Here is a 14,863-nt window from a genome sequence, read left to right as displayed (position 1 = left end):
CCCCCCTTCTGCCCACCCTAAAACTTTGTTTTATTCGCCGCTTGCGGTCCCGCGACGGAGGGGCGTGTGTGCAGGAAGCCCGGCTGCCGCTCGGGCGAAAACCCGCGGCCCTGGGCTCCGGAGCCTCCCCATCCCACCTCCGGCAGATACCCACGTCAGTCACTCGTGCAACATCGTGTTGGAAAATGAGGCGAAATGGTTCCAAGCAAGCCCTGCCATGGTGCCTTTGTTTTGCAACAGTAGCCTCTCCTCCACCCAAGTTGGCAAGCGGGTGCCTGGCGTCCATCTGAGCTCCAGCCCGCTGTGCCAGGGCAGGTCGGGCGGTATGTGAGTTTGCTCCAGAGATGCCACTGTAAATAGCTGCCACACGCACAAAACTTCGGTGCAACAGTGGTGTCGTGTGGAGCGGCTGGCGGCAAGCCCACGGCCCGGCTGTTTGCTCTGCTCCTTGAAATGATGCCGCTTAGAAAAGGAAGAATTTTAAAAATACCCCTTGACTTCTGTAGGGAAGCCTGTGTTATTTATTTATATTGTTACGGCCTTGAAGCCGTAATCACGCCTGCAGCCCTGATGGCAACACGGCCTGTAAAAAGCCACCGTGCATCCTATTAGACACAGTCCACTGTGTAATCTTGTAGTCCAGACCAGAGAACTTCAAGTGTGGCCACACGTGAAATTAATGTGTGACCATAACATCAAAGTGTCTTTCTGTTTCTCTGTTGTGTTTATCTAAGGCAACCGTGGACAACAACTACTCCAAAAAACTGTTTTGCAACTTTGATGGGAAATCTTAGCTGCTGGAAAGTCCCATTTTGGTTTCAGACCTGGCACAGCCATCGCTCACTCTCTGTCTCATCGCAAGCCTTTAAATTAACTGCATGCTGAAAAAAGAGTGGATGTTGGAGATGGTGTTGATTACTAAGCTGCTGATAGCCCTTGGATTGGAGTGAAAACCTGGACTCAGGGCTCAAACACAATATTAAGCTTTTATTAGTATTTGTAGGGACTTTTGCTGTGGGGAAGAAAGGTGTGCAGTTTGAAAGAAGGATTTGGCCATGACAGCTGGGCATTTTGCTGGGTTTTGAAATCACAGGAAAACAGACTGCTTCAGCAAAACATGAACACATTAAAAATAGATGTTTAGATCATTTACTGTCGAAGTATGGCTGACAGTGTAGTTCTACCATTTTTATTTTTTTCCAGGTAGCATGCTGTTTTAGAAGAACAGAAACTTTCTTTATGTTGATGAGCAAGCTTCTATGTTTGAGTTATGCTTTTGGCTTGCATGCAGCATTTTTGCATTTTCAGGGCTGTAAACATTGACTGTATTGATTGGAGATGGTCTCAGCTAGAGAAGCAGCATGAGATCTGCCCTTCCTAAGAGGTAGCCTCCTTCTAGACAAGCCCATCGGCAGTTCAGTAGAAGGTGTGATCTTCCGGATCCTCCCTGGCTCTCTCTTGCACACGTGCGTGCAGGTGCACACGCACTTACTCTCAATGTGTTCTTCCAAGATGTTCCACAACTAGAAGGATGCTAACTGCGTGGGTTTGATACCCAATACAAACACCCTTTTCTGTCCACTTCTGCAGGATGAAGGAATGCAGTTAATTTGTAGATCTTATGGGATGGTCAGGCACACTCTGACGAAGAAGCCAGGAGTCACCGTACCCCTCTCTCCCATGCTCCAAAAACCTGCATTCCCCCCATAGTGCCCTTGGTGCTTGGAAATTTTGCAGAAGTCTGGAATAGAACACCAGGGCTTGAGTTTTGCTTAGCAAAAATAAGCACAAGCAAAAGCTCGGGGAAATCCAGGTTGCATCCCAACTGAGTTGGGGGTGAAAGGGTAGATGAGTGCCACTTCCCTTGTCTGTGTGCGCAGGTTTCTTTGCCATGGACTTCAGGATATGCCTCATCCCTATATTAAATGTTCACCTGGGACATGCCCTGGGAAAATGAGCTCTTCTCAGTATGGGTATAGCACCTTTGTCTTACTCAGGCCACTAAATTAAATTGTTACTGAGCCTTTAGGTTTCAGTGAGAATCTGGACGTAGGGTTCAAAGGTAAGGATGGCCAAATACCTGTGAGCTTTTGCATTGGGGGAGGTGATGATTTTGGAGCCATTTTGAACAAAAAGTCCCGTCTAGATAGTTGGTCATTAACTGACTGTTAATATGAGATCTTACAAAAACAGCTTTCAGTTTGTCTCAGGTTTGACCCAAAATCAGAAGATTTGGGGAATGGCTTTTTTTCTCTTTTGAGGTTCTGGCTTTAGTTCTCTGGTGGAGCAGGTCCTGCTCAAGTCTCTCAGATCACAAGTGCTTTACAACAGCCATTTGCAGGAGATAATGTAATTCTTGTAATTCTTGTTCTCATCTGAGAGTCTAGAGAACTGAGATAGAGTTCACATGACCTATCCAAAATATACAGTATATTAGCATAAGAAATGAGACAGGGAAACAAATTATTTGCTCCAGTCACAGGATTAAATTGCCTTTCCCTAACTCTCTGCAACTGTTAAGAAATTCATGGGCCATTCCTCTTGCAAGAACTTGAAAAGGCCAGACATGCCTTTTGTGCTTCTTTCTGATGTAAGTGGTATTAAATATGCATTGTAGCTCAGTTACCTTAGATAACTGAGCATAAATTCATCCATCTTCCACTTGAAATTCTGTTCCCAAACGTAGCAGCTGAATATTCTTTCCTTTGTTTTTTGCTTTTTGGAGGGGTTGGAGGTTTTTTGCTTTTGTTTTTTAGAGAAGAATCTTGTTAGCATTCCTTAGAAACTCATTAAAATGCTTCCCTTTTGGCTTATTCTCCTAATTTATTAATACCACAAATAACTTTTTCTTTGGTGACCCACTTTCGTAGGTATCTGAACATCTAGCAAAATTGTAGCTCATCAGGAAGGCAGCGTAGACTAATAAATAGGATCTCCACATAGGAGTGGAAAAATCAAGACACTTCTTTGCCATACAGAGTTCTACATACCACACACATACAGAAAACATTGCTCCGTTCCACAGCTTACTTGGCACCCTTTGCCCAAAAGAAAGCACTGTATTGATTGCATGATTGATTTAAAGGTCAGAATTTAGGATTGCATCTATTCTCCTGGCTGAATTCAATTTTTACCCTATGTCCACAGTGAAGAAACTGCTCTTTGCATGAATATAAATTGAAAGTGAATGTTCAAACAAATAGACTTTCTCTTATAGCTCCCAGGGCAACCTCCCAACGCTGTTATCAAAACCAATAGGGTTTGACTAAGATACTGCTTTTTATGGAATTATCATACCTGCTTTGTGAAAAGTAGATTTGCTTAGAAAAAGAGGATACCCACTGATTTAATGAGTATGATGGTCAACTGGCCACTGGAAGTGGTAGGGCTTTACAGACTCTAAGTCAGGGAGAGGTCAGCTAGTGTAGAAGTGTAGACTTACTTTCATACTCACTTATTTAAAAAAATACAGAGGTTGCTTTTTGTGAACTGAAGCTATACAGGCAGGCTTCTCACAGGGGGTGATTAATCACCTTGTGTCCTGCAGACGCTTAAACCCTGGTCATGTTTTAAGGGCAGTCTGCTCTGACAGTGTGTGTCTGTGGTTGTCCCAGCCCAAGGATGCTCGGCATTGCCTCCTTCTCTCCAAAGTCTGCTGGATAGCAACCCCCAACAGGAGAGCAAAAGGCTTATTTGGCGACTTCTGATGAAGCTTTGTTTTCCTTTTCAGTAAGTGTGGGCGTCTGTGTAAGTGTGAAAGCATCATGGTGGCATTTAAAGGAGTCTGGACTCAGCCCTTCTGGAAAGCCGTTTCAGCTGAATTTTTGGCCATGCTCATTTTTGTCCTCCTCAGCCTCGGCTCCACAATCAACTGGGGCGGAGCAGAGAAGCCCCTGCCTGTAGACATGGTCCTTATCTCCCTCTGCTTTGGACTCAGCATTGCAACCATGGTGCAGTGCTTTGGACACATCAGTGGAGGCCACATTAACCCTGCTGTGACCGTGGCGATGGTCTGCACGAGGAAGATCAGCCTCGCCAAGTCCGTCTTCTACATTCTCGCCCAGTGCCTGGGAGCCATCGTGGGCGCAGGCATCCTTTACCTCGTCACACCACCAAGCGTCGTGGGAGGCCTGGGAGTCACTGCGGTAATCACTTCTCCGGCTCTTGAACTAGACTAGCTTAGAGCCTAAGAAAATATAATCAGTGTCACACAGAATAAAGAGAGCTCAAGGAGAGGTTTTAAGAGCTTGCTAGTTTATTTACAGTATCTAGACGGGGCGTAAAGCTCTCCTTAGGATGGGTTTATGCAGCGTCATATCTACAGCTGTTCTTTTTATAGAAGTTCTCTTTCCTAGAACTTCCCCAAATCTGATGACAGCAGGTAATGTTAATTTACATACAAAATTTAAATAATATATGCGTGAAATGCCATTTCTATATGGGCTAGGGAGGGGGAAATTAATTCTATGCCATTATGATGGGGATTGAAAAAACATCAATTTAAAATGACATACTTTTGAAATAGATTGTGGCTTAGATTTCAGCTTTGTTCTAAACTAATAAGGAATGCCATCAGTTAGCCCTGTTGCAGGACTTATTAAAAATGCACTTGAGCCGCACACTGCTTAATTTTTAATTGAAATTTAAATTAATTAAGTCAGGGCTAATTAATGAATTTATAATTGAATAGTAAATTACAGCGCTCCCAAGAAAAAAATCGTGAAGGGGAAGTGCAGCATTTGCAAATCCCTGTGTAAAAATAAACTACACTTCTGCAGTCTAACTTTGAAGTTCTTGTTGGATGTTACTGTTAAGCCTCTGTTCTCAGTCCAGCAGTAATTTTCCATGGCTCTCAAAAAAAAAAAAAAAGAAAAGGGATTAGGGGTTGGGGAACCTGTACTTCTAAATTTCCTTGTTGTCTTTCACTGTGTACCATTTAGAAATACCTTTCATTGAAATACAATTAATGTATGTGGTGGCTTTCTGATTTACAAAATCACCTTTGTTTCATCTCCAGTGTTTCTTTCCTTTCTTTCAGGTACACGGGGATCTTTCCGCTGGCCATGGACTCCTGGTGGAGTTGATAATTACATTCCAGCTGGTTTTTACTATTTTTGCCAGCTGTGATTCAAAACGAAGTGATGTCACTGGTTCAGTAGCTTTAGCAATTGGATTTTCTGTTGCAATTGGACATTTATTTGCTGTAAGTTAATGGCTTCTCTTTAAAAAATAGACCCCTTGTCCCTTTATGACTACTTCAGAAGTAAATGGAAGTTTCTGTGGCCTTTATAGCCGTTCTAGCTGTATAGCTGCTGTATTCTTTATGGATCCATGCCAAAACCCTTTGGAGTAGCAGGAGGGTCCCCTTGGGTTTTCTGCCTGTTTATGTGATGAGTTTGTTAATTTCGTGATAAGACTGAGGACCTGAGTGACAATAGTTGCTGTCATGATTAGAAGCCATGCAAAACCAGGGTGTCCCCGTAGTACAGGGAATAGCAGAAAATGAATAACTATCATCTAGATTTTAATAACAGGTAACATTTTTTCTCTGCTTTAGATCAATTACACCGGTGCCAGTATGAACCCTGCTCGATCATTTGGGCCTGCTGTCATCATGGGGAGATGGGAAAACCAATGGGTAACTCTGCTTTTATGCTTCCTTCACCATAGCAACAAACAGCTATCAGGATTTTTCATACATCAATTGCTTTTAGTTATCTCTCCCAGTACGCCCCACAGAGACCATCACTGAGGAAGACAGGCACTGACCTGCCACAAGCTTAGGTATAATTATGCCCCTCGCCTAGGACTGCGGTGCAGTATGCAGCACGTTGGAATAGCATCTTGCTATTCAGGGGCCGTTTTGTGGAGGTAGTAGCTGGGTTAGAAAGGCAATCATACAAAAAGTTCAAAACAAAAAGAGCAATCCGGCGAGACTGAAAGAATTGAACTGCTAGAAAGAAAAAACCTCCGAGGCAGATTGCAAACCCCCTGGTCATGCTGGTGAGAAGTTATGGAAGTAATTCTGTCAGCTTCACGTTTCACCTGGTTCTGCAGCAAACTGGGGCAGACGTATAAAATGAGAGCAGGGACCCTCTGTGATCTAGTTCCCGGGGGAGAACCTGCCTCGGCAAATGCCCGCAGTGAGAGATGAAGCGGTTGCAGTCTGGTCTTCACAGACCAGACCAGATGTTACCTGCTTCAGTTTGAAAGCATCAGCTTAACTAGGATTATTTGCACAGGAAAGAATTTGATAAACAGACTGTGAATGATGCAGTCATTTTCTATAGCATCCCACTATTAAACTTATTAAAAACCAATTCACATTTTATAAGGGAGAGATGGATTGCAGCTCAGCCTCACCTAATTATAGACAGGGAAAGCACTTCTAGGGACACTTTCAATGCTAACTGTAAGAGCTGCATATTACAGTGCATATAAGGGTTTTCTTGATTTTTAAAGTATGAAGCCCACATTGCTCCCACTGCAGCTAATAACAGAAATAGCATTGTCTTCAGGCCCTAAGGCTCCAATTCTGCAAACACGATACCATGTGTAACTTTCTTCCCAAGAGTTATCCTATTGAGGCAGATTTACCCAGTTACCAGTGAATGGCTTGTTCATATGAAAAACTGCCGTAGTTTTTCACAAGATTAATTATCCATACTCTGCGGGAGCCTGTAATTTATAACTAAAGCTATAAACAATAAACAAATGTACCATGGAGGAATTTGTAGGAGAAGCTTAGCTACTGTCCTGGTCACTTGGAAAGATGGCCTTTTCTCCTCCTCCAGAGCAGTGACATTGGCATGCCACTGACAGCAGCCTGTGGGCTTCTGCACCTTCTAATATTAGTGAACTGCTCCATGTCATGCTGAAATAGATAGGTCCTCTACAAAGTTGTGTATGTTGGTTGTATTCAAATTAGATAATCAGGTAGCTGCCTGCCTGTTGGATTTTGTGGGATCAGAAGCCAAATTTGGATTATTTTGGAAATGTGAGTCTGAAATACTGAAGCAGAACTGTGTGTATATACACTAGGAGAGGTTTTGTTTCCTTAAAAGTTCATTGCCACCTTGAGTGAAAATGCAGAAAGAAAATCGATTTTCTGCATTGGTGTTTATTTTGTGTGTCATCTTGCAAACAGTCCATGTATGTTGTCTACAGTTGGCAATGAGTGATGAAAATTTAGAGGAGGCCTCTTGGAAAGAGGTGGATCAGTAAAACTTGACAAAACTGCTACTCTTCAAAGATGTGGGCCTGCTTCTCAGTCATCTTACCCCTGCTAGCGTAAAAGCTATGCCGGAGCAACTATATGTTGTATGCGACTACGGAGCTGTATTTGACAAGTCATACAAGACTCCACCAGGAACTGTGGCCTTTTTTTACTCAAGAAATGTTATAACTATGGTTGATCTAACTAAGGATGGTGAAGAACCTGTACTTTTTTTGTTATTGGACAAAGTTTAAAAAAATATGTTGAATCTCCCATAAAGAGGGGAGGGGAAAAGCTGCTTTCTATTAACAGAAGGCAGGGCAGCCAGAGAGGATGCCGGTGTGTCTGTCCATGGGAGGTGTCTGTAGCTTTGCTGCCACTCAGCTGGTCCGCTTGAGAAGATTGGTAACCACACATACAGACTGAAATCTTTTTCAGGCATCGGGGAAGTAGTAACCATACCTCACCAACATGTCAGCATAGGTCCCTCTTCTCTGCTCTGTGGGGTCCACTGCCTGGCAATTCCCTAAACGCTGGCACGAGAGGAGTTTTTAGGGGAGAGCTGCACCCACGGACGCAAGGTGGTTTAGATGACTGGATTCAAGGTGACTAGGGAGAATTTCTGAAGGGGGTGAAATACATGTGAGAGAGAGAGAGACTGGGAGCAGGCAGAAGGAAGAAAAAAAGTGACAGAGGATTAATGCCATTAAATGCCAAAGAGACTGCATTTTGACCAACTTCATATGTGATTTTAGAGCAGTCACTTAATTGCTGAGCTCCAGGTCGCCATCTGTGAAATCTATGGTAGTTACCCTTCTCTGCCTCATAAACTGGTATAATATCAGGCAGATTTCACCCCAGTTCATGAAAGGCAGGGAACTATATGACCATGCCTTTCTGGAAAGCAGAGTTGGTTTGAATGATTGGGCCAGGATATTTTGCCGTAAGTTTTGTGGGTGAAGTCTGTAGTGACATGCTTTTCTCTGACACCCTGGCTTCTTTATTTGCCCAAGAGCTTAATGCCTGTCTTTTTTTCCACCTCTTTTTGCAGGTATATTGGGTGGGACCAATAATAGGAGCAGTCCTTGCTGGTGCTCTTTATGAGTACGTCTATTGCCCAGACGTTGAACTCAAGCGCCGTTTTAAAGACGTCTTCAGTAAGGCCACCCAGCCGTCCAAAGGGAAGTACATTGAGGTGGACGATAACAGGAGCCATGTAGAGACCGATGACCTGATCCTGAAGCCTGGCATAGTTCATGTGATTGATATCGACAGGGGTGAGGACAAGAAGGGAAGAGATCCATCCAGTGAGGTGTTGTCTTCTGTATGACTAGCAAGAAGCACTGAAAGCAGAGATCAGCCTGCTAGCCTGTCCACAGATATCCTCCCACCTATTAAAGAAACAGATCTCCTCTAAACTGAGCATCTGCCATTTCTTAACAGGTATGGTGTGGGCAGCTGCGTGGTAGCGGTGTCACCAAACCATATGCCTGCTCAGTTGGAATATTAGGACTTTCCTATAATGAGGATTCCCCATCTATTATTCCATATTAAAAGCTGTTCCTACTGTTTTCCTTTCCTTCTTTCTGGAACAATCCCAAAGTCAAAAAAAGAGATGAAAGCATTCTCCTTTAATAAATCAGTCAATAATGAGATGAAGATAGAGATGTTTAACATTCAGATTGACAGTTAAGACGTATCAGGAAATGCCTATAGACATGAAAACCTACTTATCAGATTGTTCTTCTGACACTTAATTGGCTGTTGTCAGCTCTGATTAGAACATCTTATCCATTATGCGTTCTCTGCGAGGTTCAGGGACAGCACCAACAGTATTTAAGAGTTTTATCGACAGTCAAGCAAAGGAGTGTTGTTTCCACCCATGTACATCACTATTGCCTTGCAAACTACTCCTGAAAAGATGATACTTAAATAGGTTTAAAAAAAAAAAATTCTATCAACCCATCAAATTTCACTTATGTGATTTGCAGTATAAATATATTACCTTCATCCTTTCCTGGGAGTAAATACGCTGAAATTGAATGTTGAAGTCTACTGTAATAAGGCTGCAAAGCATTTGACTCTACTTCATGCTCCCTCTTGTCATTGTCTATCTCGTGAAACATTCTCCTGGGGTTTGACTATTGACCATTTAGTGTTAGCAGACTCTCAAGGTCATGCAAAGAATATAAAGGCTTTCCTGTTACTTAATAACTCAAATAAGAGATATCAGAAGAAGAGAAGGCATATCTGTTTTCAGTGCACTTGTTCAAATACACATTTCTGTGCTAAGTTATGTAAACTAAACGTTTAAATTACTTACCTACTTTCTTACAAGATGGTTGGAGATATGGGGGTTTTAATTCATTAGTAATGTAGAAGGTTTTTAACTTTTATCTGTATTGAAACACTGATTGGGAAATATTTTTTTATAACGGATGATAAAAATACGACTGCTTCTGGCTTTTGTTGTAACTGATGCCTGACTATTTGAACAGGATCCATGCTTGTTCCAGTGTTCCTATAGTCTTAATTACACCTCTGGCAATGGTTTCTTTATCTGTTGTTAGGAAAAGATGCAAGCACTTGCAGGGTTTTTAGGGGGAAAGGGACATGAAATATGTTCAGTAATCAGCCTTTCCCTTATAGAAGTGTTTTGACAGACATAATCACCCCAGCAGAACATTTCTGTAAAGCTGGTACTGACTTACTGCTTTTGTTTCTGATCAGTGGCTTTGAGTTTCACAATATACAGCTGCAGAGCAGTCAGGAGCATGGTATTATTAGTGTAATTGTATAGTTTTTATTTTGAAATTTAAAATCTACTCCTGCCTATTTAGCAATAAGAGGGGGAAAAAAAGCATTAGCCCTGACTGTGGGCTGTAATAGCCTTGTCTGCTCTTTGACATACTCTACATGCGACCTTTATTACGGGGAATTAGATGTTTCTAATGAGATAATAAACCACCGCTACACTCAGATCCGTGCACTGTGATCCAAAGGCAATTCAACTATCCCAGCTCACATCCCTGTATAGTCCCAGCATGTCCTGCCATACTCACTTTCCTAGTTTCACACTTTTCTTGTCTTAAACCCTGTTAGAGTGTGGCACAAGCTGCCTGCGTTGAACGTGAGATTCGTGACTCCTCCATGCCTTTGCAGCTGGACCACAATCTCTCCCCTGCAGCGCCCAGGCGCAGCATGTGGCATACGCAGGCGCAGGACAGGGCTTCCTTGGGTGGCCCAGGGACAGCCCCGCTCCCGACGCATGAGCCCTCCTGGCAGACACACTCCCTATCACATACCTGTTGCAGCATCACGGGAGCGGCTGCCTGATGAGCCTAGTGACACAGCTGGTATTTGTCCTTAGCTGTGCCCCAACACAGTGACAGCATCACGGTGCGAGGGCATGAGCATGGTTAGGGACCTGCAAGGGACAATGTCAAATCGCAGATAAGAGCTCTTTCCCACAGCAAGGACTAAGTCTCCCAGGGAAGGGCAACACAGGTGTGGTGTTTAGACCCCTGCATACCTCTGCCCATATGGGTAAATACCATGCTAAATAGATTCAATGAGAAAGATCAAAACTTGTGGGGGTTTTTTTGTCTAGGCATTTGTTCTGGCTTTTTTTTTCTTTTTTTCTTTTTTCCTTCAAATGCTATATTTCTTAAAGGGACACTGATTAAACCTTTTGCATGCCTTAAACAGGTAAAGTAAAGAGTAATACACATAGCACTGGCAGATTTTTAAGCAAAGGTTTGCATTTTTTTATTTAAAGACACTCTTTAGAAGCTCTTAATTTGTGAATTTTGCAATGTACTGTGTTATTTAAATAAGAAGTGATTTGTTTTATGCTTAAGGGTCCTTTACACAAATGGCTTGATGCATATTTTCTTCAGCCAGCCTGATTCTGCTGCTGAGGTGAGCACAACACAAGCATAGCACCAGCCACCTCAGTTAGGAGGATTTTTTTCCTTGAAACAGTCTGTATTAATGAAGTGTGGCAAACACTCAGAACCAGTCCCAGGAGAACTCCTTGCTCAAAGACAGTATCGGAGATAAGATACTGAGGCTCCTGCAAAGATAAGGAGAAAGAAGGGAAGCTAAAATAGAGACCACTAGACAGTAAAGGATGTTGCTATGCATTGGACATCAGTAGGAAAGCAAGATATGATAGGTCTGCTCCTGCTCCCACAGAATGAGGCTCATGAAGGAGTATGTCATTGACTACAGTGGAAATGATCCTGAACTTTTGGGGGGGCTGATGGCTTTCCTCATGAGCTGGCCTGTGTTTTTTCCAAAATCAGAGTTTTGCAGCAAGGTACTTAATTCTGGAAGGTGATGCATTTGACTTGAGGTTTATGACTTACCCTAAAGTAAATCCTTAGGAGTGGCCATCATCACAGATGGTCCTGCCCCACTGCAAGAGATCACCATTCATGTAAGGGAACATCACTCTTCAGCATACCTTAGGACTCAATTTAGCTTTGACCTGCAGGGATATATGCTTCTCTAAGTTGTTTTGCAGTGGTATCATCAGTGTACAACAGTCACATTTGGTTAAATAATAGACTGGCGTAACTTTTTATGGATTGGAAATACTTTTGCCTTAATATGATTTAAAAATGTGTACTTTAATACTGTTTGAGTGAGATTTATGTTCAGCTCTAAACTGCACCTCGTAACATGACTTGGTGTCCTCTAAAAGTATTTATTGTTTGGGCTGGGACATGGTAAATCTCTTCTGTTTATGATGGTGGATAGATATCACAGGAAGTCTGCCAGGCATGTTGTCATTCTGCGGTCCTAAAAAAACCATGGATGAGTCTCTCACTCCTCCATCATGGCAGGTTTCTAATGCTATATTTGCACTTTAACAAACACATTCAAAATATTTAATCACCGGATTTCAGAAAAGAAAGGATGGAAGCTAAGGGTGGTTACACCAAGGCACACAAATACCTTTTGGGTTGCATGGACTCTGAGTATTTTATCGGCCAAATTCTAACTATTCTCAGGAGAAAAAAGAGAAAAAAGAAAAAAGAAACCATGCAACATGAGTTGTCATCACAACCCTTTTCCTGTTGAAGTGTTTGGGAGCTGTATCTTTCATTCATTCAGTGGAAGCAGGAGCAAGACCCATCTTATGCAGTGTTTAGGCTTGTCACGTGTATTTGCATATGAGCTTTTCAAAATGTGTTTTATATCTGATTATTAATAATTGCCACAGTATCTGCTTAGAAAGCTAGACGGCCTTCGAATTTCCACCTTTCTAGTGCTTGATGGCAGAGCAGTTGCTGCTGTGCTCTGCAACATTTTATCCGCAGTCTGTGTAACACATTCAGGATATGGTACACCATCCAATATTTTTAATCTAAATAAAATATGTGAGAATTTACATTGTGAACCTTTATTTCCAAGGTGAGAGATGAAGACACCATGCATAACTTTTTGTATCTCAGATCAACCTCTGTGCATCTCAGTTTCTCAAGGACTTACTAAATAGACAAGATGCAGATATAGACTGAACTATTTGTTACCCACTTACATGATCTAAATCATGCTGTTGCAGTCTGTAATTTAGGACAAATGAGATAAAGCAAACTATGTACATGGATTTTTCCAGGAGACTTCTTATTGTTGAAATGCTTAGTCACCATGATAGCAGAACTAATGTTATGGGACTTAAAATTTCCATATGTAACATTTGGAATAATCTACTGAAAAATACGCTATAAAATAATACATGATTATCTGGTTCCCACTTGTATTCTACTATATCTCACACTACTGTTGCAAATAAATGATCTGTTAAAAAAAAAAGCATCATGTGGTCACTGGAAACATTTAAAGTCCTAAAGCTCAGGACTGAAATATGAGGAAAAAGCCCAATTCGGGCAATAGAACATGTCTAAGAGGAGTCTGGAAGTGTGTGCGACTGAGAATGAATGATTTACTGTGGAAAAATATTTGTCGGTGAAGAGAGCTGATTGTGAAAGAGGCTTAATATCTTTATGGAAGCAAGCTAAACCAATTAGAGCAAAAATTATGCTGGTATATGTACATCACCAATTTTTCCAGATGGTTTTAAAACTCATAGGACTAGTAGGGAGCTGAGGTTTTGAAAAGTGATCGAAATGACACTGGCACTTCAGAGTCCTTTCACTAAAGCATGGCTTGTGAGACCAAGCTCCCATGAGGAACTTCAGCAATGGAAATTGGGTCCTGTAGCAATTACGTTTCTGGTTGTCTGGCTCCTTGCTTGGAATGCAAAGTTTAGCTCCCAGGACACGTATGACATTCATGGAGGTAAATTAGGATCATGAAAATGATTAATATGAAAACCCATCACCTGGGATAGCATCTAATCAGCAGGAAGGGCTGAGAGCAGACTCGTACCCGAAACTCACCCCCCACATTGGTTTGTGTCTTGCCTTCAGCTTCTTCAAATCCAAGCTCCAGAGTCACCTCTCAAGAGGCTTAGAGGTGTGTGTGTCTGTGTATGTGTCATATAATTTACTACACACATGATCTGTACCTTACTGAAACAGGTTCCCAAGGGGATTTAGACAGAACTAGTAAAATTATTTCGGGTTCACAATCACATAATGCAGGAGCCACTTTGACATTTTGAGACACAAAACAGGAATCTAGGTGTCTTGGAGAGTTAGAAAGGCAAACAAGTAGTGATGTGGCTGTCTGCAGGGTTAAGGTGAAGAAGGGTCCTGGGAAGAACAGGAAAGCAACAGTGCGGGCAAGGGAGGTCTTTGTAGTGTACCTCTTACCCAGTGGTTACTGGCACTGTGGCATCACTTATGGGATTAAAACGTGCTCCCTGTTGTATGACAACATGCATGGAGGCTTGTGGATCACATCTGAATGGGAGAGGCTGAGCCATGCTGGGTGAGTGATGTCCTTACGCTAAGCTTCAGCGGTGACACTGGCTTCAGCAGCGACAACTACAAACAGCAACTGTGGCCCAGTCATTTGCTTAAAAAGAGAACTTAGAGTGTAGATATTCCCAATATCAGCTTCCTTTTAAACCCTCCTTTGGCTTTAGACTCCTTTATCTGTTGCAGATTGTAGTGTATTGCAAACGTTGTAAGCTGCTTTATTTATATCAGACTGATAACTGTTATCTCGGCTATTAATTTCTTTTGACCTTTCTTGCCTCCTTTCAAGTACAAAGACTGTGGCACAATCTAGCTAAAAAAGCTGTCACGAGGTTCTTTTGAAAGGCAAAAGGAGCTTGTATTATTTGTCTCTCACCTTTGAATGTGCAATGGGGGGAGGCTGAGGCTTTCTTCAGGTGTGCCTGGCAAACAGAGTTCCCAGTCGCTCTTCTCCACTCACATGCAGCAATGACCTTTCTATGATTTTTCATCCCTACTTCACTTTTGATATGAATCTTCATAAAAAGCTCTGGAATTCACAATGTGTCTGAAAGGTCATATTAATAGACTCTGTGTGCACACACACATGTGTGAAAGATGCATAGAGAGGCACAACTTTGCACAGGCATTGGATTTACTTCTTCCCAGCAGTGGACAAGATGAGTGCATAAAACCATGGGAGATCAGTTGCCATTTGAGATTGCTGCATGCCCCACTAGGATTCTAATGACTTGGTCATTTATTTCCACTCACT

The 14,863-nt window shown here is 42.3% G+C and overlaps 1 protein-coding gene across 1 annotated transcript in view; it reads left to right on the top strand.

Moving 5' to 3' along the window:
- AQP4 (aquaporin 4) overlaps positions 1-10,068 on the top strand; it is a 10,723-nt gene extending 655 nt beyond the window's left edge. Inside the window, exons 2-5 of the mRNA XM_010574348.1 lie at positions 3,731-4,145; positions 5,039-5,203; positions 5,558-5,638; positions 8,268-10,068. Of these exons, the coding sequence (XP_010572650.1) occupies positions 3,731-4,145; positions 5,039-5,203; positions 5,558-5,638; positions 8,268-8,546 (940 nt within the window). The 3' untranslated portion in view covers positions 8,547-10,068. The remainder of the gene's footprint in view (positions 1-3,730; positions 4,146-5,038; positions 5,204-5,557; positions 5,639-8,267) is intronic.
- The last annotated feature ends 4,795 nt before the right edge of the window (positions 10,069-14,863 follow it).

This window comes from Haliaeetus leucocephalus, unplaced genomic scaffold (assembly GCF_000737465.1).
Source record: "Haliaeetus leucocephalus isolate CR32 unplaced genomic scaffold, Haliaeetus_leucocephalus-4.0 Scaffold428, whole genome shotgun sequence".
Classification (NCBI taxonomy): domain Eukaryota; kingdom Metazoa; phylum Chordata; class Aves; order Accipitriformes; family Accipitridae; genus Haliaeetus; species Haliaeetus leucocephalus.
This window is presented reverse-complemented; position numbering and strand designations above follow the sequence as displayed.